Raw genomic sequence first — 27238 nt, 5'->3', positions numbered from 1 at the left:
ATATATTCAAGTGCAGCTTGAATATATTTAAGCTTGAATTGGTTCAGTACATTGTATTGGTCAAACATGCGTAGGTAGGAGCACATTCTTGATTTCAGCTGAAATTCCCAGTCTGGGAAAAAAAAAATCGCGGCACCTTTGGTCTTCAAACTTTTGCTCACGACTGTACACTTTCAGTGCTGTACTTCGGACCATAAATCTTTGTTAGATGCACGCTTGGGAACTCATTTTAACTCAAGCGTTGCCACTATTTTCCAGAACTATGTCAACGTATTCATGCTGCATGGCTACCAAGATCTCGACACCTTCAAGGAAATAACAAAGGAAGACCTGGAGAGCTTGGGAATCAACAATGAAGACCACCAGATGCAAATCCTCAAGGCTGCTGAAGCACTTCTCGAACACGATGGTAGGTGTCGGGAGGTGCGGTTTGAGTTAGTAGGAACAGCATTTGGGAAACACAAGTTGTACGGTGCAAAACCTTACGCGATGACAAGGGGTTACATGCATGATGCTGGGCATATCCCCTATCCCCTTACTGTGTCCTCTGTTTTCACATTGTGAAGGTTCTGTTTCCAAAATGGTAATATTCCCAGCTAGTGTTTAAGGAAAGCATAATCATTTTCAGCGGGTTATGATAGAAATGAACTGCGGAAGCGTGCATGCATCCCCACTGCTATGTTATTTGCCAGTTCATATGACAAGAACACAGTGACCTGTGCCAATCTTCTCGAGTCCTGGTCTTCTGCGCCTTGCCAAACTACTTCAAGCATGAACCAACTAGCCCAAGCAAGAGTTTTACTTGAACTGTGCCAAAATTGGTCTTCTTTCATTTCATAGAGGCTGCAGGGCTAGGCCAGCAATTAAGTTTGCTCGTTTACAGCATGATTGAAAGTAGCGTCACGCTATCAAGAAAATGCCCAGTCAGCTGCTCTCGCACGCTGGAGATTCCAAGCCTCTTTTATCACTGAAAAAGAACTAAGCACACATCATGCTCTCCTTGAAGAGTGATCCCTGCGATTACGACTTAAATGTGTTTCTGCAATAAACACCGTCAATACAGTGGAATTTTAATACAGAGAACACGGATACAGTGCATTTTCAGATATATTGAAGCACACAATAATATAACAAAATTTGTGAATATTTTTACACCGCTGTGAATGTGTACGCTTATAATTATTGGATATAAGAAAGGCATTTTCTTGTTGGATACAACTTCATTACGAATGAGTAATGAATGCCTATTTAATATGTTGATTACTCATTAATCCTAGATAGTTGGGTAATCGAGTAGATATGAACTTTAGTGCTTTTCTTTGCATTGAGTATTCTAAGTAGCCATATGGGGGTGGGGATCCTTGTGGTGCTGTTAGACACAACAACTAATCATGCTTTACCATAGAAGCCTAAACAGTTATACAAGGAAAGAAGGAACACAGTTAAGCTTACTGCTAAGGCAAGTTTACTGGAGTAATAATACCTTTAACTTTCTTAGTGAACTGTAACACAAGTGACGTACAGGCACTTGAAATCGCAACTGTGCCCAATTGCAGTCAGGTTTTTACAACACGTTTCCTGCATTTTCTTTTATACCAGCTTTGAGTCTATTGTACTTGCAGATGGAGTTGAATACAAGTTGTTCTCCTTCCATTGTGTTCAGAAAGCTAACCTGCTTCTTCCAAAATTTTGGAACTCACACAGGTAGCACAAATTAAAACACAAACATCCAATCACAATAAATAGATTTTACGACTTCAGTAGTATTTGTCATTAGTGTGCTGAAAGGCAGCTATGAAAAGTTGGGTTTGTTCATTGTGATCAAATTTTTCTATTGCGATGAACAGTGATCACTTCTGCATGGCTAAAAAAAATCCGTACGGCATTGGGTGAGCTCTAGCGCACCAGGTGTTGCTAAGTGAACACAAATACACTTGACAAGTTCACTTCATATATAGTAAAAGTCATAGTGCAGACATTGGCCTTAGATTGCTGTCAAGAAGCTCGGTCACAATGCACGAATCAAGATTGAACAGATTTGGATTGGAGTAAAGCCACAATGGAAAATTCCCACGTAGCAGCACACTCAATCCGGGTTGGGCTCAATCAGGATCAAAACTGCAGATGTGACACTGCTATAAGGCAGAGAAGCAGAGAGCAGTTTATGAGAAACAGTCACACAAATTAATTGAGCTTATGTTGCGAATTTCAGGTGAAATCCTCGGTGAATACCTGGAGGTGCCTGCCTGCCCCGAACTTCCACCTGTCAAGGAAGGGGACGCAGACCTAGCTCTAGACAGTGTAATCAACGATCTCGACAGTGTGCCCAGTGCGTTCCAGAATGACCGAAAGGCATTCACAGTGACCAGCGACGGTGGTGACTCTTCCTTGAACAATGGAAGCAACCTCTTGCGTTTCCCTATGAACATCCCCGTGCCTGAACCGGATAGCCCACCCGCTTTTGCAACAAGGTGTGAAGACACCAAAGAGAGGGCATTCAACGGAACCAACACCCCCCCACTCCCTCCGTCGATCGTCAGTGCGGCCGTTGAGCGGTTCGAGCTGCGTCGGGCTTCAGCTGACTGTATTCGGAATCACATTCCAAAGAGCTTGCAGAACGTATTCCGCAAGCTGAGTGGCAACGGAGGCGATGACGACAGTCGTTCCGCTTCCTTTGATGACGAGGTGCTGGCCGAGTCTCCTGCAAAAACGTCGTACGGCTCGAGCTTTGCTCGGAAGGTGAAAGCGTCGGCCCTTCTTCGGAGGGACTCCCACGACCCTCGCAAGGCCAGTGATAGGAAGGGAAGCCTACACAATGTTGAGGAGACGGCGGCAGCGGCGGCGCTATCCCTGCACATGTGCATTGAACACAAGCTAGCTGCGGAAGGCATTGACCTATGCCAGGAGCCTTACACAGACAAGGTGAGCTCCCTCTGCAGAGCTATGCTCGTCATGTGGACTTCGGACAAATGGAAGTAATGCTTGGCTACCGCATTTTAAGTATAAAGCTGCTTTAGCACCGATAGTATACTTGGTGGCAACCTATGAATTCACTACGAGGTCTGCGGGGTGGCTAGTTGATGAGTCATGACAAAGCAGAGGCACAGTCAAAGCAAAACAGAAATTCTTAACCGTTTATTTTTTTGTTCTACTTTGCTCTTATGCGAGCACTGATACATAAAAGAATGCAAGTGTTTGGTGGTCAGTAACACTTTTTATCGGATGAATTTTTTTCACGTATAGACAGCCTGTTTGGTGAAAGCATTAGTGCAGTGATTATGTTTTGTTCTGTTCCTATGTGACTTGCAGATTGGCTTTTGTGGCATACCGCCTGCCTTGGTACAGCGGTACTCCGAGGAACTTCAAAGGGACATAGCAGAGACTGCAGAAGCCCTGGATAAGATTCGCATCACAGAATTGGATCGCATAGGCAAGCAAGGGGTGAGTTCCTTCTGTGTTTCCTGGAGAGTAATGTAACATTAACTGTATGTGGACTGTCAGAGCTTTACATATACACTGCCTTACATGCAAACCAGCATGTTTAAAAATCAGACTCTTTCATTCTCGAAACCTTACTGACTGACCTTCAATGGCAGGTTGCTAGCTATGGTGTTCTGCTGAGCAGAAGGTCACAAGTTCACAATAAAGATGAACTGCATTCTATTCTAAAAGAGCCAAAGACTGGCCTTGGCAAGTTTCAAGTACTTATACTGCACCGTGATGACCCAAATGCAAAAAAGATATACTTCGAAATATGTGACATCAAACTGACTCTTGAACTGAATTTTAGGGAATGGATTTCACATTAATTCTGTGTCCTAATAATTAACCCATTACTGCAAACGTCACAAGAATTGCTTTTAAAGAATACTTTATCGATATAAACTGATTTAGTGTTTCTCCGTCATCATCATCAGCCTATTTATGTCCGCTGCTGGACGAAGGTCTCTCCCGGTGACCTCCATTCACCCTGTCTTGCGCCAGCTGAGCCCATCTTATGCCTTCAAGTTTCCTTAATTTCGCTGCACTACCTAATGCTCTGCCATCCTCCCGTGCACTTTCCTTCTCTTGGCACCCATTCTCTCTTTAACCGAAACAAAGCCCAGCATATGGTTTTTTATATGCAGAATTTGATGCCTAAAAACTGATTTAAGCACTGGAGGCCCAATGTAGAGCCCATGCTAGTGTTTTTAATATGCTCGAAGGAGTTTCCAGTTGTGCATCATTCAGCAAATTAATTATTAATTAATTACCATACTATTAAGTTTTAAACAATTATAATTTCACCATTTTATTCATACCAGTACACTCTCCATGACCAGAAGTAAATGCGAACGAGTTGCTTTAATTTTTTTAAAATGTGAAATGGGGTTTGGGCCTCGTGGGCCTAACGTAGCGCTTGTCTTTAGCGTCCCTTTAAAATGCTGCATTCCCTGTGCCAGGTTCCCAATGACTTTCTGGCCGACTCCTGCCACGGCACCAGTGTGGAGGCCGACTACTCGGGCGGCCTACGGCCCTGGCTCGTCTCACTTGGCCTGCCCATGTACGAACCCCTGTTCCTCGAGGCCCGACTCTGCGACCTGGCGCGCATCGCCCAGCTGCAAGAGCAGGACCTGCGGGCACTGGGCATCTCCAACGTGCGGCACGTCCGGCACTTGGCGGCCGCCATCGGCGCGCTGCAAATGGAGCAGAGCCGCTATGGCCTCGAGCTGCGATGACAGCTCCTGCAGCAGTGGCACGCCACTCGGGAGCAGGTGGCGCGCACCTGCCAACGCTTGTTGTCCAGCGGGAGCGACACCAGGGCACTGTGGCGGCGGGCTTCGTCACCGTCATAGACGAGAGAGGGTGGCCGGTACACCTTCTCTGTGTGGGGGACAGCGGTCGGTGACTGTGTACCGTGAACGGAAGCAGACAACATTTTCGGCCACTGTGGCCCTTGTTTAAGAGATGCCAGAACCGAGTGTGGTATTCAGTGTGTGACTACGGTGCGCAAGATTGCTCCCTGCGTTGTGAAAAGGCGTTAGTTAATTTCATGCTTGCCTGCTGCCATGGCCTTCAACAGCATCTTGTTTTATTGCTGTGGGCTCAGAGCGTGGCTACTGCAGTTTCTTGTGCAATGTTGGTCAGCGACTACTTAGCAACTGTGGAAAAGTGCCGCATGGCTATAATGGCCAACTTCTTAGAGGTGCTGGAAATAAGCGCAGTATCAAGTCTGTAGATGCCAGAAACGATACCACGGCCCACGTGCACAACTTGAAATTGAAAAGTGCGCTGAAATTTTTTCGCAGCAAAGTCCCCAGTGCAGTACCCACTTCCTGCATGGTGGGCCTAGGCCACTCAAAAACTAGCTTTTCTTTCATGATGCCTGTGTTCCAATGACATCTGCTTGAAATATAACTAGGCCATATGTGAGAGCTTCCTGTCCTGCAAAAGACTAACATAGAGCTATGCTCTTTAACTCGTGGCCAGTGATACGATCTCGGTCTAGAAGACCGGTTGCATAGAAGCAAATTTTTCTTTTCTTTCTGTTGCTTTTATTGAGTCAAAGACACACATATTGTGAGAGTTCATTGAGCACTTACCAACCCTTGTCACTAGACACGTATAATTTTAAAGACACTGGTGCTTTACATTCACTGCGATCACAAGACCAAAACTTAGCCCAAAAATGCCAGGTTGAGCAACAAGACATTCAAGTTGCAGCACCAGAGTACAGGGACTGCCATTATGAGAGGAAACACAATTGGCTCATGCCAGTGCGTTTCCATTGTTCACATGTGGTTTGTTTACGTGACCATTCTGGAACAGAAAGACCAAATATACTGTTATTCTTTGAAACTTTATTTTTGAGATCTATGATTGAGGATGTTCAAGCTGCACATTCGACTGAATCAACCACAGCTGTTACAGTTGCTAGCACAACATTTTGGAACTCTGAAACCGTAAGAAAATGCAACATTTTTGTAGCCTGGTCAAACGACGTGAAACTCCAAGGCTGTGCACCTCGGAGTTTCACGTCGTCTGTATGTGAGGTGCACACACATACACACACATTTCCCCACTGCATGCTTAGATCGCAAAAAAAGAAGTTCCATTAAACTTTTTGGTGGCTCCTATCTTCTCTCAATTTTTCTGAGCAACTGGGCACGGCCTTCATCAAAAGAAACGTGTGTGACCACAGCTGATTCTGCAGTGTCTAGCGAACCTCCTGCTGCATCTGTACAGCTAGAAGAGCTCTTCGGCTTCCACATGCCAAGATTTCTAACACCAGGAGTTTCATGGGTGCAGCATGGCAATCAGAACTCCCAGTACTCATGCTACTTGCGGCTTTGTTTCTTTTGAGAGGTACTGTGCATTCGTGTCAGGAAAGCCAAATTTGCACTTGTAAGCATCTCGTATTGTTTGCCAACCATTTTAGGTGCCTTATATGGCTCAACATGCTATGTTCTTGTCCATGACCTTGTTAGTTTCTCGCACATACTCTGCACCTATTAATTTCCTGGTAAAATGTTATTCTTGCTGGTACATGTAAGCAGAGATTACACCTGTATGCTGCAGCTAACTGGCAAATTGTTCAAAACACAAGGTGGAACCAGTCTTGTGCTTCTATACCTGCAATACGCAAGTACATGATCAACGAGTCAAAGACCATGGAGTGTCTTCACATTTTAGGCAACAGTGACTGCATTGCATGTTTCAAGGCCGATTCGAATCTGAATCGCTAGTTCAGTGCCAGTTTTTGCTCGTGCAGAACTGACATGGCATGACCTGCACGAGCCCTGCCCTAACTCTCTAACAAGTACAGCGAATGTTGTGTACTTGTGCACGAAGCTTGCATTGTGTATGAGTAATGGCAACATGCAGATGTCGCCATGTTGAACTGGTGAAACAACTCGTAAAGATGCAGCGCCTCCTTAACTACTTCGGAAAGCGGCGGTGAATCTAATGGACTTTCAGTGTCACTGTTGTTGCAGTGCCATTCGTACAATTCTGTCTTGGGCAAGAAGCGCAATACAAGCCAGATGTCCCTTATTGTATTGCAGCTTTCCTTGCCTTGACGTATTTGCAGTAGGACAGCAAAGCCAAGTTAAAAGAAAATGTGCCACTGGGTGCTTTTCTTTTTAGTAATATTGGCTGAGACTTGCTTCCTAGCGCCATTCTGCCTTCGAAGCCATCTCTCGGGCTTTGAATGGAAAGAGTGGCTGTCAGGAAAACGGGCCTCGCGCCGCAGTACATAAACTTTTGCTGCTTGTCACAACCATTGTGCATTCGAATTGACTATGCACACATTCTGCTAGAATGTGTGTGTTACACATGCTTTTACTTATATACTCAGTGATGTGTAATAATTGCAAGCCAGCGTCTTTTAAAGTGCTAGCAAAGCACACACTTGTAGTGGGCCGAGGCACCATGGCAGACGCTTTAAATCCTGTGTCATTCAACGCCGTGGGTGCGAAGTTGGAAAGCAGAAGTCATGAATTTGCACCGGGTGACGGCTAGAAAATAGTCATTACTTCTGGCATCTCGAGAGCAATACTCTTAAAAGGAGAATGTCATTGTTTGTGTGGTAGAGATGACGTTTACATTGTTTGCCATTTCCATGCTGTGGTCATAACGTGCCAGTCTCTCAAGGGTCGAAATCACGTACCACCAGTACATGTTTACTGTGTGCATCATGCCATGTAGCGTAAACATTGCTGTATGTCAACTCTTGATGCTCTGCTTCCGATTTTTGCGTTCCTAAGATTACCAAAGTGATAAAGCTCTTTGTGAGATTGATCCATTGCATGTTTGTTGTGCAGGGCAGTGTTTTACGATAATGTTGTAAATAACAAAAAAAGAAATTGCGCGCATGAAAGGTAACATGTGCCCATGATGTACGTGTGTATGTGCATATGTACATGTGACAGTTAACAGTGCACACTAAAGGAATTGTTGCACAAGATGTTGCAAGAATGATCCAGGACGGGCTAATATGGGCTGTCGTTGCTGCCAGTTCATTCACCTTGGTGCACTGTTAGGCCTCCCCTTTGCCATTATGTTGTTTACAGAGCAACAGTGTTTTTTTAGCGAAATTCTTGCATTAGGTGTGCCTAGGGGGCTAAAGAATTCTCGGGCTGCACTAATGTGACATGGATAAGTGCAACTGCTGTTCCAATGTTTGTGCTTTTGAGATTTGTGAATTAAGAATTTTTTTAAAAGATTGCGTAACTCACTCTTAATGATAAAAGTCCGTGAAGTGCTGCAGTCCTCAGCCATCAGTAGTAGTTACTGCCTTGTGCATTTGTCTAGTCAAGCGTAAGGTACTTCTCACAATACTGAAGCTGTAGACCTGGTCACTCCTGGTGCTTCCTTTGTGCACTTTCAATACCAACGTGGAATCCACTCACTTCCAGCAGGGAAATGTAAATAGTGCTGTAAAGAAATCAAGTCATGTCTTTCTGTGCCCTGTACTTTACCAAGATGCCGAGATAGCTGTTATTGTATGTACAGTAAAGCTCCTGTGAATAAACTATGTTTTTAAGTATAGCTATGTGCGCTGTGAGTGAAAGCGCAGTTGCTGCCGCAATTTTATTCCGGGAGGTGTAAATCCAGCGGGTAATCAGAAGTACCCTACAGCTGAAGGGTTTGCAGCCAACGGTAGTATGCTGCCGTTGGTTTAACTACACTGCTTCAGCAGATGTGGCGTTGTGCTGCTCGGCCAATGCCTCCTTTACTAGATGCCAGCCGCGTTGCTCGCTTTCCCATTGCGGCGGCGGTTCCCTTAGTTGAAGTTAGTTCAGCATAAATTCCGTGCGGCGGCGCTCGTTGCCTTTTCAACTTCCGGCGGATGTGGCAGCGGCGGCTGAATGCTCCGCGGGCACTTTATATGCGCGGGCCTCCGAGATGGCAACAGACGCCATGGTAATCTCAGAGGCCGCAGCACGTGATCTAGGTTGCAGACGTCCGCCACAAGCGGCGCTCGTTGCCTTTTCGCGGAGGAGAGAAAAGGGAGAGGGCCAGGAACCGAGTTTACGGACAACGCGGCTGGCATCTAGTAAAGGAGGCATTGGCTCAGCACAAAGTCGCGGGATCAATTCCCGGCATTAGCAACCGCATTCCTATAGGGGCTTAATGCAAGAGCACTCGTATACCAAGCATTTGGCTGACATTTCAAAAACCCAATGTAAAAACGTAAGTGTGCTCACTGTCGCTGCTTCTTCAATCAAAATTATGTGCTATACAAGCTGGGGAACATAGTGGCACCTACCCAAATAAAGGGAGGAAAAGAAAATAAGCTTCACTTTAAATATCAATTCGGGGCCTTCCACTATGGTATTTCTCATTGCTGCTTTGGGATATTTATTTCAAACACTCCGATGAAGCGTTTGGTGCTCTTTTCGGGCTGTCTGTAAAGTAATGCCCTTTACATTTTTACAGCAATAAACCTGTTATATCGATGCTGCAAAAGCTGCATTAATAGAGTTGCTGTAAGCAATTGTAGTTTTAGCTGCCAGTAAGTATCATGACATTTCATTCTCTCAAAGATAACAGAGATTGAAGAAGGCTGGCTCAATGAATAGTGAGCATGTGTCCTGAACTTTCAAAAACTACGACTCCAAAAGATCTCCGCCACCAGGACACTGACATAAGCCTGAAGATCTGAATGGCACACTTTGGTTGGACAATGTTTCCCATCTGACGTGGGTTACTTATTTGGCATTGCCAAACTTTCATCTTTTAACAGCGCAATGTTTGAAGATGAGCTTGCAAATCATGCACTTGCATAGCTTCATACACCGAGCATAATCTTGTACACGAAATGTGAGCATGCCTTAATTTCACAATGCCACAAAGCTGAATAAATCTACACGGAAGCTATCATACTTGCTCATGTGAGACCCGCACACAGAATAGTAGGAGGAGGGTGGGCTGACGGGCATTACAGGAGTGGCACTTGTGGCCACCTGCTACCATACATGGGGCTCCACAATGTGCAAGCGTTGATAGCATGTTGATGCAAGTGTGCTTCTCACCATGGGAATGGTGGGATTAGTACTCGAATTTTCCAAGCTTCGTCCATCATACTTCTTTGTGACTGTGCAAAGTGTTCATGTTCGACAATATGTTGCGTTATAAATTAAAATTGTCATGAATATGCATGTACAGAGTGTTACTGCCTTTTGCGTTGAGGAAAATAGGATTGCTTGAGGCCAATAAAGGCATATAAAGCATAGTAAGCAAAGGCACAAGAATGTCCGAAGCCACAAGTATAAAGATTAGACAAATCCATGTACTACCCGTCATTCCCATGGTAGCTGAAAGAGTGCAGTGCCAGAGTTCTCTTTACACAGTAAATTTAGTAAGCTCTACGGGAATAACCACCACAGTGACGACAAGGTCTGCTGCGAGCAAACCACTGAGGAAATGCTTGTACACTGGGGCAAGTAGAGCAGGAGTGTTTGAGGTTGTCAGAAGAATGTGCCCCATTGTCTTGCAAGGTCTGGTTGTACCTGGTCCCCGTATGTGGTACTTGTCCCTGTATGCAATGGCAGCAGTGGTGTCGCAAGTAGATCTGAGGTGGAACGTAAGTGGAGGAAAGTTGGAACATGCAAGGGAAAATCCTACGATTTAATGGTTTTTATCAGACTAACCAGGAACCAATGACAAACGTACATGATAAAGAGCATGTAGTTTTTCCTAGTGCTTGCTGCTTACACGAGTCCGACATTTTTCCACGGGTGACTAAGCACAAGTCAAACGCTTTTGACGTGATTTGCGTTCTTTGGGAACTCCACACACTTTCAGGGGGCTAGCTTTCTATCTAGCCATATTCCCGCCGACTTGGGTCCCTGGGTTAGTGGGTATGTATGTATCGCTGCGTATTTGCTGCTCTTCAGTGAACCTCTTTGGCGCCAGCTTGGGTGGCTGGGTATGTGCTGCTTTGATAAAAAAAAATCATAGAAATTTTCTCCAGTGCTGTACGGAATCTAACCTGCATCACATATACTTCGAAAATATTGTCTGAATTCACACGCCTGCGATGCGCAAACTTTGCGGTGATGCCACCAGATGGCGCAGCATGGTCAGCGGGAAGAAAAAGAGTGGATCCCGGCTGCATACACGCCTCTTACATAATGGGCCTCTGCAGCGGCAATGCGGTCTGTCGCTACTAGCGCTGCTTCAATGATAATCGCACTAACGTCGACATTCATCGCAAGAGTGGTCCTGCCAGAATTTGTTTAAGCATTGTTTTTTTTAAACGTGAAATCTTCTGGGAGGATGAGATCAATTGTATATTGTTAGCAGCCTCCGGAAGAGGTGCATATTTTTGTGTACTTAATGGTTAGTCATATAATAGTGATATTTCATCTAACTTGTGAATTATTAACTTTTTATATTTGTAGTAGTGTTTGTTTATTTGTCTTTAGAACATTTCACACATATTTACAACTTAACGACACCAATATCAATGCAAGGTTCACAGGCAGAGCACATTTGAAAACTCCATTTCAAATATGCGATGGTTCTCAGCTGAGCTAGTTGGTTTATACTTTTTGGGAATTCAGCACACTTATAATTTATTAAAGCGATACCTCTCCTTAGCTACTTTGACCACTTTGGATGGATGGACGCCGGCCAATCTCGTGCAATAAATGCAGAGAGTCAACACGATCCACTAGGTGTTAGTTGGATGCTGTCTTGTTGTGCGGACATGGGCCACGGGCTATATGCCCGGATAGGCGACTTTCTGCAGTCTGGCCTAGTAGACAACATGGGTTACTGGGTATACACCACTGTGACTGTGCCCAAACAGACAACTTCAGTACTGCATGTTTGATAGTTGCATTCACCACTGGGTACGTTACACTCGGTACGGGTTGCTTTTCGATTAACCTCTTTCATGCCCACTTGGGTCACTGGATATGTCTGTGTTTATTGGGTATCGCAACGCGTGGTTTTTATGGTGCCGCCATTCTGAGGTGCAGCATGTCCAGAGGGAAGCGAGAATAAGAGAAAATGAAGGGACGGGCTTCATTTAGTGAGTGTGATTGAGTACGTACCGCTCTTCAATGAACCTCTTTGACGCGAACTTGGGTCACTGCTGTGTACGTCCACAAGCCATTGGCCAATGCCATAAGCAGAAGCTGGAACTCAAAAGAGCAAGACGACGATTCCGTCCAGTGGCATGCACACCTCATGGATGACTTGTTTTCGGAGGTGGCAATACAATTTGTCGCTTCAATGCTAATCGCATAAACGTCGACATTCATTGCACAATAGATTCTGCCAGAATTTTGCATACCTCTTCTTTCCACATAGCTCTTGTGTACCACTTGCTTCTGTGGCACACGAGTGGCAGGCTGTGGTAGATTTTTTTTACAGCAAAGCTGTTTACAGCTAGGGTTCTGTGCATTTTTTGTGTCCGTCAGCAAATCTGGGTGAGCAAAAACTATCATGAGCAATGGCTCGAGCGTCGTCTTTTTCCACAGCTGACTAACCATTGCCGTTCATCATTCCAACATCTCTTCTGTCATCGTAATGGGGAGGTTGCATTAGTGAGTGAGTAAAGACTTTATTTGAAAACAAGGTATTGACGGATGACCTTGTTGTTATGCAGCCACGAGCACCTGGGCCCGAGTGGCTTCTTCAGCTCTCTCAGGTCAAATACGTGCTGGTGGTTCAATCCGTACCAGAAGCTCCGAAACACCAGAAGAGGCAGCTATTGCTCTGGCAATAGGCTCCACACATTGTCATTACATTATTAGCAATTCCAGAGCAGCAGTACGCAATTTTGTGAAAGGTCGGGTCTCGGCTCCCGTAAAACACATAGTAGACACCAACCAACACCCACAACCAATCCAGACCATTTGGGCACTAGCACACTCCTCCCTACCCGGCAACGATGCCGCCTACACCGCCGCTCGAGGACTCGCCAACCGAGCACACGGACGGCTCACGCTAGGATCAGAGAGGGATCGCATAGTCAGTTACCAGGAAATAACTCGGCACTACAGGTTAGCCAGGGCAGTGTACCCGCCAGCACACAAATCGCTTAACAAGCGACAAGAATTAGCTTGGAGACTACTTCAGACGAACACCTACCCCAGCCCCGTAGCCTATCACTACTACTACCCGGACCAATACCCTAATACACGTAAGCATTGTAAGAAAACAAAGGATCTGTTCCATATTATATGGTTGTGCCCAGCCAAAAATCATACAAATAGCGAAATAAGTAACACTGAGCAGTGGGAGACCGTGTTGCTCGGCTCCGACCCTGACCTGCAGGTCGCATTAAATTTTTTTTGTTTATAGGTGTATGAGTTGAGTCATTGTTTAAGGGGTTATGGGCCATTCATTGTCTTACATGATGGACAAATTTCTCGTGGGGTAGGCATAGATATGCTTACACATTTAATAACAGAGGTGATACGAGAATGTGTGTGCATGCCTATTGTCACGATGAACATCGATCAGGACATGTTCGTACCTTCGTTCAACATTCTGTGTCGCATCTTGTGTCGTGTCGTAAACAGCTTCGTTGCTCATCCACCTCCACAGAGTCGAATGGCTCATGAATTTTCTTTCACTCTCTGCAGCAACAGTGTCAGTGAGCTGCGATTTTCTTGTCACATGTGCTTTAATTATTACTTTTCTCAATTTTGTTATAGTTGAACATCGAATATCCTTCCTAGTTTCCCTCCCCTCCCTGAAATTTTGTGTGGCTAGTCGTTTGATTTCCAGGATGTGTGGCCATTTCTGCCGCACTCAAAGGTACGCGCCATGTTTGAAGGAATCAACATCAACTTTGTGGCCACGTGTTTTGTTGCTCAGCATGAGGTAGTTGGCTCGGTTACTGGCCACCATTTGCCACAACCTAATGGGGGCAGAATGCATAACGCTTGTTTACTTAAACCTATGTACATATTAAAGCACCCCGGTGGTCAACAGTAATCAGTCCTCTGCTTCAGCGCACAAAACTTCTAATAGGCTTAGCTGATTACATTTCATTGTGAGCACGTCTGTTCCGGTGCTCGGCTGTGGCCTTCGAGAGAGGCACTAAGGCCATAAAGAGCCTAGGTTTATTCTTGCCCCAGCTAAGCCAGGCCGGCTCCAAGCACGCCGACCACCGCTTGGGCCGTCACGCGCCACAGGGAGTAGTTCTCCCGGAAGACGCCGAGAGGCAGCCCAGGTCGTACAGCACTCTGAAGAAAGCTTGCACCCTTTCGATATTATCTTGTCCCCAAATAATATTTCTCATCTTGCAAGCCTTTCCTTTAACGCTACATACCTGGCACTTCCAGGTCGCAAAGTGCGCGCACATCATCGGTGCGACATGGCATTCTTGACAGGAAAGTGGTGAATTCAGTTTTTTCAAGTAAACGCAAGACAGACTACAATTATTGTTTATGGTCAAGATATGCCCCAAGGGGCGTAAACGTTTTCTAGTGCAAAGTTCTGTTCCCAAAATCTTGCTGTCTGCCATGCTGACACTGGAAATTATGACTTTAGGCAAACGAATGAAGTAGCACCAGAACCAACGTTCGCTTATTTCACATATTTTTCAGTGGGCACCTGTAATGATCATTCCTCACGAAAGGCAATGCAAGGGCTTGTTCTCAAGCATGGTCAGCTGAGTCTGCCTCCACACATGCAGCCTAATTTAAATGCTCTTTTTACAAAGAATGTTCTTATGGGACTGAAACACAATATCTTATTACACCTCTAAAGAAACCTCTGGTAATCAATTTTTGCTATTCATTCACTATAAACGATGCTGCACGGGCAAGGCGACGACTGATTAAGTAGAGATACTGAAGTGGGCAAATGAAATGTGCACAGGAAAGTACTATAAAGAACGCCTCTTACAAGTAACACCCAGGTGTGAAAGCTGATGTAAATCTCAGACTAAGTAAACAAGCCAATATCATGCCAACACCACAGAGACTGGCAAAAGTCATGGAGTGTTCACATTTTATTTGTTCACTATATACTATATGTTTTGCTTGGCTGATTACTTGCAAACTAGATTGGTTAAACTACTTCCATAACTCATTCAAATAAATGACATAGCCAGAGAAGCACATCAGGGATTTTGATATGTTTATTTACAGACCAAAAGCAGAAAATTACAAAATATATTGCAGTGCTTTCTAGGGTAACGCTACTACCATTCCAATGAATGGGATGTGAGCATTCTTTCTTTTTTTCCTGGTCCTGACTTTTATATGCTTTTATTTTTTACAATGGTCATGCCATCTAGATGAGGCATGATGGCCAAACAGTGAAGCAGACAATACCAATTAATCTCAACAAATGCAAGCCGGCAACAAATTGATTCCCTAGCGCACTTGTTGAGTGTGTGTAAAAAGCTTCTTTTAATCTGCTACTTCATTCATTTTGCTCTTCAGGTCTCTCTCGAAAACTTTCTTTACATCACAAAAGCCCTTGCGAGTCTTGCCAAACGAGTTGGGGCCAGCAGACGTAGGGGTGTCCCTGCATGGGACAAACAAGACAGTGTCAGCTCCTGTGTTGTTCTCGCCAAACAAGTCTGCCAATTACCTGCCAATGTTGCGCATGCGCATTTTTGCCTCAGGCGGCATCTCCTCTTCTTCCTGCCAAAAGCAACAGTCACTCAGTAATTGTATTCAAACAAAATTCAGCAAGGATGGCAAAAAGAACTCACATCACTGCTTTGGTTGAAGGCCTCGGCGACAGATAAGCTTGAACTCTTCTTCACTGGTGCTTTCTGCTCTTTGGATTTCTTTGCATAAGTCACGTAGAAAAGAAGAAACATGTATGCAGTGAACAGTGTGCTTATTGAGCCGGGAGGTATATACTTGGGCAAAGAAGACAGCACTCTTGAATGGGACAAGAGGTGACGACAGACACAAGCACTGACTAGCAACCAGAATGTTTTACAATGAAAGGCCAATTATATGCAACCATTACCAAGTGCATGACAGCGGGACATGTTTACAAATTACATTCAAGAAATTGCAACTCTTCCTTGAGCAAAGATACAGAAGGTTCACTGATGCAGCATTTAACCTGTGGATAGCAAACAGTGTAGTGCAAATTGTAAAAAAAACATGCTTGCCAGACTTGGACTGTTGCATGATCATGAAAAGATATCGGGAGCAAGGAATGTGCAAAATCTTTGAAGCATTTACTATCCACAAGTATGGCGAATCCTGCTTCAATAAACACTCCTTCTCTTTGTTCAGCAATGAGCTGTCATACCTTAAATGCATTGGTAAACGTGTTCTGCTCTCACACACTTAATGATGACTGCAATGCAGCCGTTCATTATGAATAGACATTATGGTTTCTAGTCAGCGCTTGTGTCTGTCGTCTCCCCTTGTCAGATTCAAGAGCACCATTTTCTTCGTCCATGTAATCAATGAGTGTCATTTACTTGTGAAGCTCAGAAGAACTTCTAAAAACCTCAAAATCTGTGGCTGCCATTACTGTATCTGCAATTCACCTGCGATGAAGGTCGCATGGAGAAAATTGATACTCACCATACAGCCACTGATATAGACTGAGCCTTCTAATGTTGGGACTAAACTCACCAATGAACTTCCCCTCACACACCATAATGTGTGCAAGTTAGTAAACAGCATGATCATATTGAACAGCATGTTTTAAGTTTTGCACAGGAAAGGGGAGACTCCAAGAGATGCCATATTACTTCCGTACCACATGAGTTAAAAATTGTCCCATTCCTGCAAATTTCACATTGTCGTCATTCCCTATAATCCTCGACCATCTCCGACAATGTTTCCCGCCCTTTGGCACCCATTCTGTTAGTCCAGTAACATTACCAGTTATTTCTTTGTATATATCATGTGGCTTCCCCATCTGCACTTCTTCCAGTTGATCTCGACCCACTCCACATCTAACAATCGGGGACACAGTTTAACAGACAAAGCGCTGAAAACAGGTAGCATTAAAGACTGACCAAACATTATCTTTGACATTGAAATGCAGTCTAACTGTCTTTGGATTATTGATGGCTGACAACAATTTCCCAGCTATAAACAAGTTCTGCTACATCATGTTAGCCTGCCCATATTTTCAAAGTGGTGCAAATCCCATCTCAAGTTTACAACTTACTCTCGCTTATGAAAGGTCCGCTCTGAATATTTGTGACACTTTTGACACCTAGGTACACTAGTCTACCACTTGAGCTTGGCTTAATGTCTGCCACTGTGTGCTGGAGTCCTTCCACAATCATACAGGTTGAGTCAAGCTCAAATGGAGGACTACTGCTCGAAGGTATGCTTGGTGTGCTTATGTTAGGCTTACAGTGCGAATTCATGTTGCTTGCTGGCACGTAAGGCTTTGCAGAAAGTTTCAGAAAAAAAAAATCTGGCTCCAGCCAGATCAACATGAGCCATGAATAAAGTGGTTCAACCAACGTCAATCACTTTTGGAGATATCGCTTTTAAGGAATGTCAAGCCTTTGCACTGGATGTCCTGTCACACAAAAATCAAACTACATCTGGAAGTAATCAACTGAAAATCTAATCCCAGTATGAGAACAGTGGGATGTATAACACCTTCAGCCTGATGCTTATAATTCTGCAAGCCAAAGTAATGACTCAGAAGCACTGACATTGCACATTATGATCACATCTGATTGCACCTGCACAAAACGAGTTACATTAGATTCACAGCAAAGGAAAATATCAAATACATGGGCAAGAACTGTGGGAAGAATAGGGTCTAGGCATTTGGCTTTTACAATACTCTGGTTTCTTTTCTTTTTTTCTACACCGTCTACTGAATTGAATCATGGGGTTTTACGTGCCAAAACGACTATTTTATTATGAGGCACGCCGTAGTGGGGGAGGACTCCTGATTAATTCTGACCACCAGGAGGGGATACTTAACGTGCACCCAATGGACGGGACACGGGCGTTTTTGCATTTCGCCCCCATCGAAATGCGGCCGCCACGGCCAGAATTGGATCCCGCGACCTCGTGCTTGGCAGCGCAACACCATAGCCGCTAAGCCACCGGGCAAGGTTCTGACTGGTGTTGTAGAAGTCGCGGGGCACCTTTTTCGTCGCGACGATATATTGAATTTTTTACATGTACTGGTCCAGGAGGGCACATGTAAGCGGAGGCCTCAGGAAAACACTTGAGATTATAATAACGCTGTGTCTAAAGGTACGCCGCCCGTGCCTGCTTTGCTTCCGTTTCGCTAGCTCCGCGGCTCACGTCTACCAATTTTTGCACATGTTTTTGACAGAAGGCCGTTTATTTAATTCAAAGCGGATCACCAAAGATGCTGTCGAAAGGTCACATAAGGCAGCATACGAATAGCCTGGCACGAGCGGAGATACCTCTCCATGAGAGCAGGCCCCAGTCTCTACTACGGCCTCTGCTGCTCCCCCGGGAAAATCAGTGATGTTATATTGAAGGTAAAGCGCCGTAAGTCGCGAGAAAGGTATAATCCGGCATGACTGACTCAGCACGAGCGCCGCGGGCACGAGAAAGTTTGTTCGACGTACACCCAGCAACGAAAAAAGCGCCCCGCAACTTCTACAACACCAGTCAGAACCTTGAGCCACCGGGGCGGGTTACACCGCCTAAAAGAACAGCCCCTTACATAAAGCTTGTCGAAGATACAGACACAGCTGCGCGCTCGCGTGCTTTCAGTGTGAAAGTTACGAGCTAAGATGAATCTTGCTGTCACCGTCTACGAACGGCACTGGCGCAGACGTTGCCAACAACACCACATGTACAGAACCGTTCCGTTAATGCAGGAAAAAGAGCGACAAAACTTACCGGTCCCCCAAACTTGATGGAAATCGGTGTAGGTCCCGGCTTCTTCTCTTCGGTTGCCTTGGCGCTGCTGAATGTTCGGGAGAACCCCATGGTAATCTTTGGCTTCTTGGCTGCGTCGTCGCCGCCTTCTTCATCGCCAAGCTTTCGCTTTTCCGAGTCGACGGGGCTTGCAGACTCCCGCTCCTCATCGTCACTCTGGCGGCCTGACGCTACCGCAGTAGTGCCACCGCCTATGTCAACGGCAAATACACTGGCAGGTTTAAAGCAACGGCTCGATTAATCAAATGCCGGCAAGTGACACGCTGAACAAAACACACTGAACACACTGCTCTCGAGATGTCCGCGGTACGGCCGCGATCACGCTACACTCATGCATATTTGCTAATGCAAAATATCGCAAGATCACTCGCTGCTTATCACACTGCCCCATTTCAATATATGTACTCAACTGTAATAAGCATTCCATTTCAAAAACTCGCTGCTGCGGGGAGTAAGGCATCTGAGGTTCTAGTCCTAAGGCTAAGGCTAGAAACAGCATCCAAGACATGAGACCATAACATGCACCAAACCCACCATCAAACTCGGTTTATGAGCCTTGCAAACCATAAGAGTGAGAAACAAACATGCACTAATTACCTAAACTAGCGCTTCCTTTATCGTCCCAGCGACTTCTTCCAGTAGAGCTCGCCATTTTGCGCGCAGATTGTTGTTACTAGACGACAGGACTGCTACACTGCCAGTATGCGCCAAAACGCACTTAAGCCCTTAAGCTTGTTCGTAAGAACCTTGTTAACGCATTTATTCATATTTCATTAAAATATGCGGTTGTAACGTTTTTTCAGTGATAACGCTATAGTTAAAGAGGTTAAAAATATTTGCGTGCTTGTCGTGTATTTAGGGAAGTTGGTGTGAGGTGTAGTTTATTCACCGCGTCGCTGTAGTCGTGCTTGCAGCTAGCATGGCGGCGGTGATAAAGGTGAGTTTTTCTGGCTGCGTTCAGCCGAAGACCTTGATTGTTCGCTTCACAATTCCTGCAGTTGTAGCAGATGGTTGTTTTGTTTAGGCATTGGCTAAGCTAGCCGCTGAACTGGCTTGCTTCGGCACCGTGAATTAGGTACCCGTAAGGCCGGTCACATTAGGTTTAAATGGCAAGTAAATACAACGGCAGCTGATAGTTGCAAACAAACAACAAACTGCAAAGATTTCATTTTGACGGCTGTGGTAATCACTGTAAGACATTGTTGCTGGGGTGGCCTGCTTTTGGACAAATAATCGCTTTCGTCTGAACCCGCTAGGCGTTGTTTCATGGCTGTTTGATGCTATCATATGATCGGATGATCTGAGAATCGCGCGTCACGTATACCTATGTGCGCGCTTCCCTGTGTCGCAACAGCGCCGCTTTAGGTTCAGAGTAATCTTGGAATTGCCTGTTGCGATAGCTTCTATTCTTGGGCTGCTGGCGCAATTAGTGTGTGCCGGTGAACCCCGACCCATGGTACCTCATACACTTGCCTTGCGGAAAAGCTCTCACACGCACGGTAGCGCGATACGCGTCGTAGTCCGTACGCAATTTTGGCTTGTCTGTCACTTGACAACACAGATTTGGGCTGTGTCGAGATACCACAATCCCGTATTTAGTTAGCGCGCGCAGCTGCCGCTAACTGTACAATATAATAAAAAATACCGTCGGGCGTGTAATCCGACGAACGAGCGAAAGTAATGACGCTGCGAGCACCGTACGTCGTAACATGAACGTATAGTATATGGCGAAACTTCCGCAGGAAAAACCCCAACTGCAGTTTGACGAGCGATGGCCCAAAATGCGGCCGACGATATTGAAGCTGCTTCACCAGGATCCAATCACGAGAGACGAATGGCAGGGATTGTTCTGGTGAGTTCACGAACTTGTGTGGCTCTGAATGCCCCATTTTTCCACTTCTGAAACCATTGGTTTAATTCGGTGCAAAATAGTGCAAGAGAGTTAGTGCTGTACTGGAATGGTTGTGTCAATGTTTATGTTAACTGAAGTAAAAATATAAATTTAGTCGCACATACATTCGTCTGGCACAAACTTAATTCAAGATCAAATTGTGTTAGCCAAAATGTAACATCCACTGCCACTTGAATCTATCAGGTGAAAGAAAGTATTTACTGTAAAATGATCTAAGTGTAACAAATAACATTGTTTTTTTTTCTTATAATTTTGTGTGTTTATGTGTGGTTTTAGTAAGCAAATCTATGTGGGGTTCAGCTAGCTGTTTCTTTATTATCCTAATAATCTGAAACTTCCACTGATTTCTGCATTGTTAGTGATGCCTTACACACCCTTGTCTTGTGGTTAGTGTAAAGTGAATGCCAAGAAGCTATTTCTGCATTTACTCATACCACCGCTGCACAAACAGTAGTGCTGCTGAGAACACACCGTGAAATGTGTAACATTTTCTCATCTGTCACTTTTGAGGGTCTTCCCGAATTTGGCCTGTTGTGCATGCAGCCAGTGGCAAGAAATATGAAATATTTGTAAGCTGCCACACACTGCTTTGATGTGGCATCTTACGAATGAGCCGGATGTTGTCCTATATCGTCCAAGTTCGATTTGTTTTTCACTGTATCTTAACAAATGTGAAAAACACACACTGTTCAGCAAATGAGACTATCGAAGCAAGAAGACACCTCCGGCATTGCTTGCTTGGCAGTCATTTGTGTCTCAAACTAGCGCACACGTTACATATGTACACTACGTGCTTTGATGATGCAAACCGGCTTTGCACTGACACTTTTTTAATCAAACCTTGTTGTAGATTGCATAATGAGTTTTCTACACTTTACTGTAACAATTAAAAATCTTTCATAAGGTTCGTGTGCTTGATCAATTTTATATATTGTGGCAATGATGGATGTTTAAAAAGCTGCCATGGGTGCACTGATTGAACATTGGCATATTTCTTTCTAGGGACATCCATGCAGTGTGCCTATGGGATGAGCGTGGACCTTCAAAGCTCTATGCCGCTCTTCAGGAAGACATCCTTGAATTCATTAGCGTTGCACAAAGGGTCAGTATTGGCCTTGAGCATGGTCATTTTGCGTCTTCCATAGTTTCTTATGATATGCTTAGAAGGAAATCTTAGCTCATATTTTGTTACGATTGTCTTAATTTTTCATTCTACTTGCGTTTCGTCATTGGGTCACACTTAGCTGTGCTCCACATGTCATTCAGATTAGCTGCTTGACCTGAAAAATATCAGAAATAGATAGAATTTGAAGGAAAAAACCATTACAATACATCGCTCCTAATGGCACCATCATTGCAAGCTCGTCTATGGGCATTGTAACACCATAAGATATGAAAGCTGCAACTTGTCTCAGGTGTGGTTAGGCATGAAGCAGGATCATGGTGTGGTTAGGCTGAAGCAGGTATAGCGAATTTTAATTATTCTGTAAGACATCTTGTATTAAAGTTTGATAAACATATAACAAAGAAACGAAAGGTATAAAAACACGATTCAACCCGGAGCACACTGCATACCGACATTTTTTGTATTGATCAATCCATTGGTGGTGTAGTTCACATTCACTAAGACTGCACCCTAACTTAATAACAAATTTTCTATATTAATGATGTGGCAACAACAGCATCTTGTATGCTATTTAAGCAAGACAAAGCCTGGTGCCTGGCTCCCCTGCCTTTGATATCGCCTGTCTTCCCACCTTATTGTTATGCACTCTCATTGGGCGCCGAACTCTTCAATGATTACAAACATCGAGACCCTGGATCATGACTTCATAATCCAGTGTGTTAGTTGCTGGTACTTTCATGAATGGTTTATGTAAGGTGATCATGCCAGTTGAAAACACCAAGCGTAAAGCTGTGGTCACTGAACATTTATGTACCTTCCGTGGTGACTAAGCAGTTTTGGCATTCTGCTGCTGAGCACAACGCTGCAGGTTCAGTTTCTAAACCGTTCGGCCACATTTTGATGAGAGCTGAATGCAAAAGCACTCGTGTACCAAGACTTCAGTGCATATTGAAAAACACAGGTTATTCAAAAATAATTTTGCACCCTTTACTACAGTACCTCCTCTAGCCTCGTGTTACATTGAGACGTTAAACCTCGTAAATCAGTCTCATCAAAATGCGCATAAAAGTAATTTATCAGAATCACATTTTCAGGTCTCGCTGTGCAAGTTCAGATGCATAGTGCAACATGTTACAATTTAGTCTTTGCCCTCTGTTTTTACTCAATTATGAACTATTACTCGACTAGCCCAACTTCATGTTCTGATACTCCCGCATAAACTGATTCTATATGGTCTCCTCGCAGCGTGTGCTTGAACATCAGGAGGACCAGGCCTTGCTGAACGCATACATCAAGGAGTGGCGAAAGTTCTTCGTCCAGTGCAGCTACCTGCCCATGCCTTTCGGGCAACTGGAGACCGTGCTGGCCGGCAAGAGCCTGAAGAAAACTGAGGAGGGCCTCGTTCGTAAGCTCATGCTCGACACCTGGAACCAGAGCATCTTCTCGACCATCAAGGTGAGCTGTGACCATAGGACGAGCACTCAGGCCTGTAGTCGGCTTTTGTTAATGAAACCTTGACGTGACCGACAGAATTGGTCAAATTATCTGGTGGGTTTAATTAACAAAAAGAAACTTAAAAAACATCCAAATGCACCACCACCTTGGCAGTATTTAGGCAATTTTAATGCATCTATAAATGTAACGTGCACCTAGTATATTTATAGGTTTAAATTCAAAAACAAGGGCCAAAAATTATGCACTGAAAGAATTTAAAATGCACTGAAAGAATGTAAAGATGTTTGTTTAACTTGGATTTAGCTGCACGTTATAGGATACTCGGGTGACTAAAAATATCTGAGGCCCTCGTTATGGCATTTCTTGTAGCCCATGATATGCCATCGGCATTAAATCATGTGATTTGATTTTGATTTGAGAAGATAACTATGTGTATTCAAGCTAAGCAGTAGATAGCCCTCCTTAAAGCAGGCATAGATAAGCAGCACAGCATGCTTAAATATTGCTCAAAACAAGCTGAATGTTTGTACTATCAAGACATTTTTTAAGAATTCGGCTCAGTTTTATAATTAAAAACATTCCTCTTCTGTTATTTTGCACGTACCTTTAGGGAGGTGCCAAATTTGATAAAATCATAAAAGAATATTTAGTCACGTGCTGATTGACATTACAAATTAGAATCGCACTATGTAATGACAGTAATAACTTTAGGCTGTTCTTGAAGTCGTGAGACTTGCGGGGCCTCAAACCGTACACAATGGTGCAAACAAACGAAAGGGCATTTATTGCACCTTGTATACAATAAGCCAACTAGCCGATATATAACGAATGTAGCATGCCGATAAAACACCCTGAGGAATCTTGTGGTTTCGACTTGCCACACCGGGGTACCAAGCGAATGTGTGCCCCATGCTGGACACTCGCGCACAAGTCATTTGCAGGTGAAGTCTCGCAAACAGGGGTCCATTCGAGTAAACGGGAAGGCATCCGTGAGTCCGTCCCATGGAACGCATCATTGAGCGTGCAGTGAGTTTGCACATGTCAAGGTCCCACAGCCGACAAGAACCAACATGTGAGCGATCACTCCACACATGATGCTTTCCTCACCCCAAAAAGGAGGAAAGAATTTTCACTTGTGCTCGTGTATTCATGTGGTCACATGGTGCTAGCATCCAAACACTGACTCCCTCCACAGCATGTTTTATGTGGGGAAGCTGGATTCCAGGAGACACGCAATCCATGCGGGGAAAACAGCATCAGGGGATGCGAGAGCATTGTGTCCCCACAGACTTGGGCATGTCAATTATTCCAACAGCGCTGGTAACATTGAAATATAATTTGAAAAGAAGGTGCATCGAATTGCCCTTACTCCTTTTTTAAACAAAATGTGCAAATATTGTCAAGCCAAAACAACAAGCAAGAAGATAACTGTGCAAGCAGCTTGGAAAAATAAACATGCTTAATGCCGCTCATAATATCCCTACTAATTTAGTCCAGACAGGATGAGATACGAATTAAACAGCACATAAAACTTCATGCACCATTCCGTTTACATTAAGGCTATGTGGACGTGCGCTAAGTTATCCTTCAGTTTATCTGCTCGGAGGAACTAGTTGTTCTAAATTACTGATTCAGCCTAGTTTCTGAACTTGTCTGGCCAAAAGCTGACCTTTGAAAATTGTGGTATATTGTAGGAATTGATTTAACTTAAATGGGCAATTAAGAGGGGTCTAAATCAGTTTAGATAGTTTTGTTTCAAAGTTCTATTCAAAGGAAAGAGATTTGGTTGTTACTGGCAAATTTTACTGTTCTTGAATTTCACGCCACAGCATCCTTGCTTCTTTTCTTCATCTATGGAGATTGGGTTTCTAGAGAAGTAGAGAATCATTTCTTATCACTTTTGATTGCTTTTTTTATCATGTATAACTATGTTCTGTGTGTATATTTGAATGCATTGCTGTTAGCCCCTCTGTCTATTTGGTATTATACTGATTTCTGGCGGCCCTTACAATTTTTCTAAATAAATTCTACTTCTGTGCTTCAGGGTCGTCTGCAAGCAAGTGCAATGAAGCTGGTGCACGCAGAGCGGATGGGCGAGGCCATTGACTCCCAGCTGGTTGTTGGTGTGCGGGAGTCGTACGTGAACCTATGTTCTAACCCGGAAGACAAGTTGCAGATCTATCGGGAAAACTTCGAGCGGGCTTACATCGAAGCAACTCGGCAGTTCTACCGGGCACAAGCGCCCCAGTACCTGGAAGAAAACGGAGTCCAGAACTACATGAAGTACGTGAAGCTGTCATCCAGCTTTCATTCTTCACTGCAGTGTGCCATCTAGCAGTCATTTAGGTGTGATTTCCTATTGCAGTGTCCTATACGTCGTGAACTATGAACAGATGAAACCCATTGTAAGGGTCACTGGGTTGTTCACTTGACTTAACAAAGTGATTGATATGAAAATTGTCACGAGGACACATTTCATTGCGAGATTCCAGTACTATGCGTGTTAGGCAAGATGCATTGCGAAAATAGACTTGCGAAAGAACACCAAATAAGATCTGATGTACAGTCGATCCCAGATATATCGAACTCGAAGGGGATTGGGCAATAGTTTGACATATGGATAACTCAGAATGTAAAATATGCCTGTCTGAAGCTTATCTGAGATCTCTGCATGTCTCGGACAGCATCCCGAGTTCGTGAAAAACGGGAACTTACTGAGTCCACTATGAAAGGCACGACTGTGACGGTCTGCATATCCACTGGATTTGACCAAGCATTGCCACATGATCATGTAAATTTCCATGGTTGAGGCTACTCACAGTTGGTGCCTCCTCAGTGATGCTTCAACATTTAGGTGTGACGATCTTGGCAAAAGCATCTTTCGTTCTGTTCGGCATGGAAACACAGCCCGTGGGAACTGCAACATATCAGCACTGCGAGTTGAAAAAAAAAAAAAAAAAAAGAGAAAAACGCATTCCCCACAGCAGACTGATATTTCCATGCTCACAGCGCGTACACAGTTCCTTCCATTGCCCTGGTGCTGGTAGTCTCTGCTTCTTAGCTAATTTGTTTAAGTATGGGGTAGCGTTGCCGGTCGTGCCAGCGGCCGAGCACCGCAGCATTGGCAGTTTCACCATTAGTGGTGCACCCTATGGTGCGCCAACTTCCACACCACAGATTGGGTCTAGAAATCGATTTCTTGTTGTAAAGCATGACTTCCTGGTGCAAAAAGGATTTTTGTCGCGCAAGGGATCACGTACAGCGCTGAGCGATTCAAATGCGATAACCGGCCCACGTGGCAGCCGGCACCTTTTGTGCCACCGGTGAGCACTGGTACATTTCTGGTGGGCCAAATGCAGACACTACGAGTCACGAAAGCCCTCACTTTCATCATATACCACGATGCACCAGATTAGTGTCCCCAGTGCCCACCAGGGGTGGAAAAGGCACTGGCTGCCATGTGGGCTGATTATTGCGTCTGGATTGCTGAGCACTGTTAATGAGGCCAATGAAAGGGTCTAGTAGGTGGCTGTTCATATTCTTTCTTACTGTGCTATCGTCCCTGCAGCAAGGCTGGAATGCTCATATGCAGGGATTGCAAGAACATAAGAGAGATTTAAGATTAGCTTTCTGTTATCACAGAAAGACAAAATTGTCAGCATACCATCTGTACCATTGTCAGCATACCAACTGAGGTTGAAATTTCCTTTGTTTGGGATGCACTGGATGTACCTGTAATTTCTTGGACTGGCTTTTTTGAGCATCGGTGACCCTAATGTTTCACAGTGAAGCTGTACCCTGTAGTTGGTCGGGATTTTTCGTCGGCTCGTGCTCACCCAAAAACAGTACTGCCACCTAGCGGCTGCGGCCACTCAGACAGACCACAGATGGCAGCTAGAAAAGGGCTTTGTCTTTGAGTTCCCG

General features: G+C 44.6%; 3 protein-coding genes across 6 annotated transcripts in view; 2 read left to right on the top strand and 1 right to left on the bottom strand.

The window, feature by feature from the left end:
* LOC142585302 (SAM and SH3 domain-containing protein 1-like) overlaps positions 1 to 8529 on the top strand; it is a 302724-nt gene extending 294195 nt beyond the window's left edge. For all 4 annotated transcript variants that reach the window (XM_075695955.1, XM_075695954.1, XM_075695952.1 and 1 more), the window contains 4 exons: positions 259 to 409; positions 2213 to 2922; positions 3310 to 3441; positions 4443 to 8529. In XM_075695955.1, the coding sequence (XP_075552070.1) occupies positions 259 to 409; positions 2213 to 2922; positions 3310 to 3441; positions 4443 to 4718 (1269 nt within the window). In that variant the 3' untranslated portion in view covers positions 4719 to 8529. The remainder of the gene's footprint in view (positions 1 to 258; positions 410 to 2212; positions 2923 to 3309; positions 3442 to 4442) is intronic.
* A 6541-nt stretch (positions 8530 to 15070) lies between these two features.
* LOC142585300 (PEST proteolytic signal-containing nuclear protein-like) lies at positions 15071 to 19539 on the bottom strand. The gene is made up of 5 exons (XM_075695950.1): positions 19419 to 19539; positions 18783 to 19012; positions 15671 to 15748; positions 15547 to 15599; positions 15071 to 15480 (listed from the first exon to the last, which is right to left on the bottom strand). Exons 1-5 carry the CDS (start codon positions 19471 to 19473, stop codon positions 15363 to 15365), a joined length of 534 nt encoding a protein of 177 aa, XP_075552065.1. The 5' UTR covers positions 19474 to 19539; the 3' UTR covers positions 15071 to 15362.
* A 176-nt stretch (positions 19540 to 19715) lies between these two features.
* Positions 19716 to 27238, top strand: part of Cul5 (cullin 5) — a 33531-nt gene continuing 26008 nt past the window's right edge. Inside the window, exons 1-5 of the mRNA XM_075695947.1 lie at positions 19716 to 19758; positions 20564 to 20673; positions 21736 to 21835; positions 23105 to 23314; positions 25359 to 25597. Of these exons, the coding sequence (XP_075552062.1) occupies positions 19741 to 19758; positions 20564 to 20673; positions 21736 to 21835; positions 23105 to 23314; positions 25359 to 25597 (677 nt within the window). The 5' untranslated portion in view covers positions 19716 to 19740. The remainder of the gene's footprint in view (positions 19759 to 20563; positions 20674 to 21735; positions 21836 to 23104; positions 23315 to 25358; positions 25598 to 27238) is intronic.

Source organism: Dermacentor variabilis, chromosome 6 (genome assembly GCF_050947875.1).
Source record: "Dermacentor variabilis isolate Ectoservices chromosome 6, ASM5094787v1, whole genome shotgun sequence".
NCBI lineage: Eukaryota > Metazoa > Arthropoda > Arachnida > Ixodida > Ixodidae > Dermacentor > Dermacentor variabilis.
The sequence above is the reverse complement of the archived record's forward strand: the minus strand, read 5'-3'. Positions and strand labels throughout refer to the sequence as shown.

Excerpts from the sequence above, each read along its gene's own strand:
- LOC142585300 (XM_075695950.1), bottom strand. The coding sequence starts at position 19,473 with ATGGCGAGCTCTACTGGAAGAAGTCGCTGGGACGATAAAGGAAGCGCT. Across the intron at positions 15,600-15,670 it reads CCTTCAACCAAAGCAGTGAT|GAAGAAGAGGAGATGCCGCC; the intron begins GTGAGTTCTTTT and ends TGCTTTTGGCAG. Across the intron at positions 15,481-15,546 it reads CGCATGCGCAACATTGGCAG|GGACACCCCTACGTCTGCTG; the intron begins GTAATTGGCAGA and ends TGTCCCATGCAG.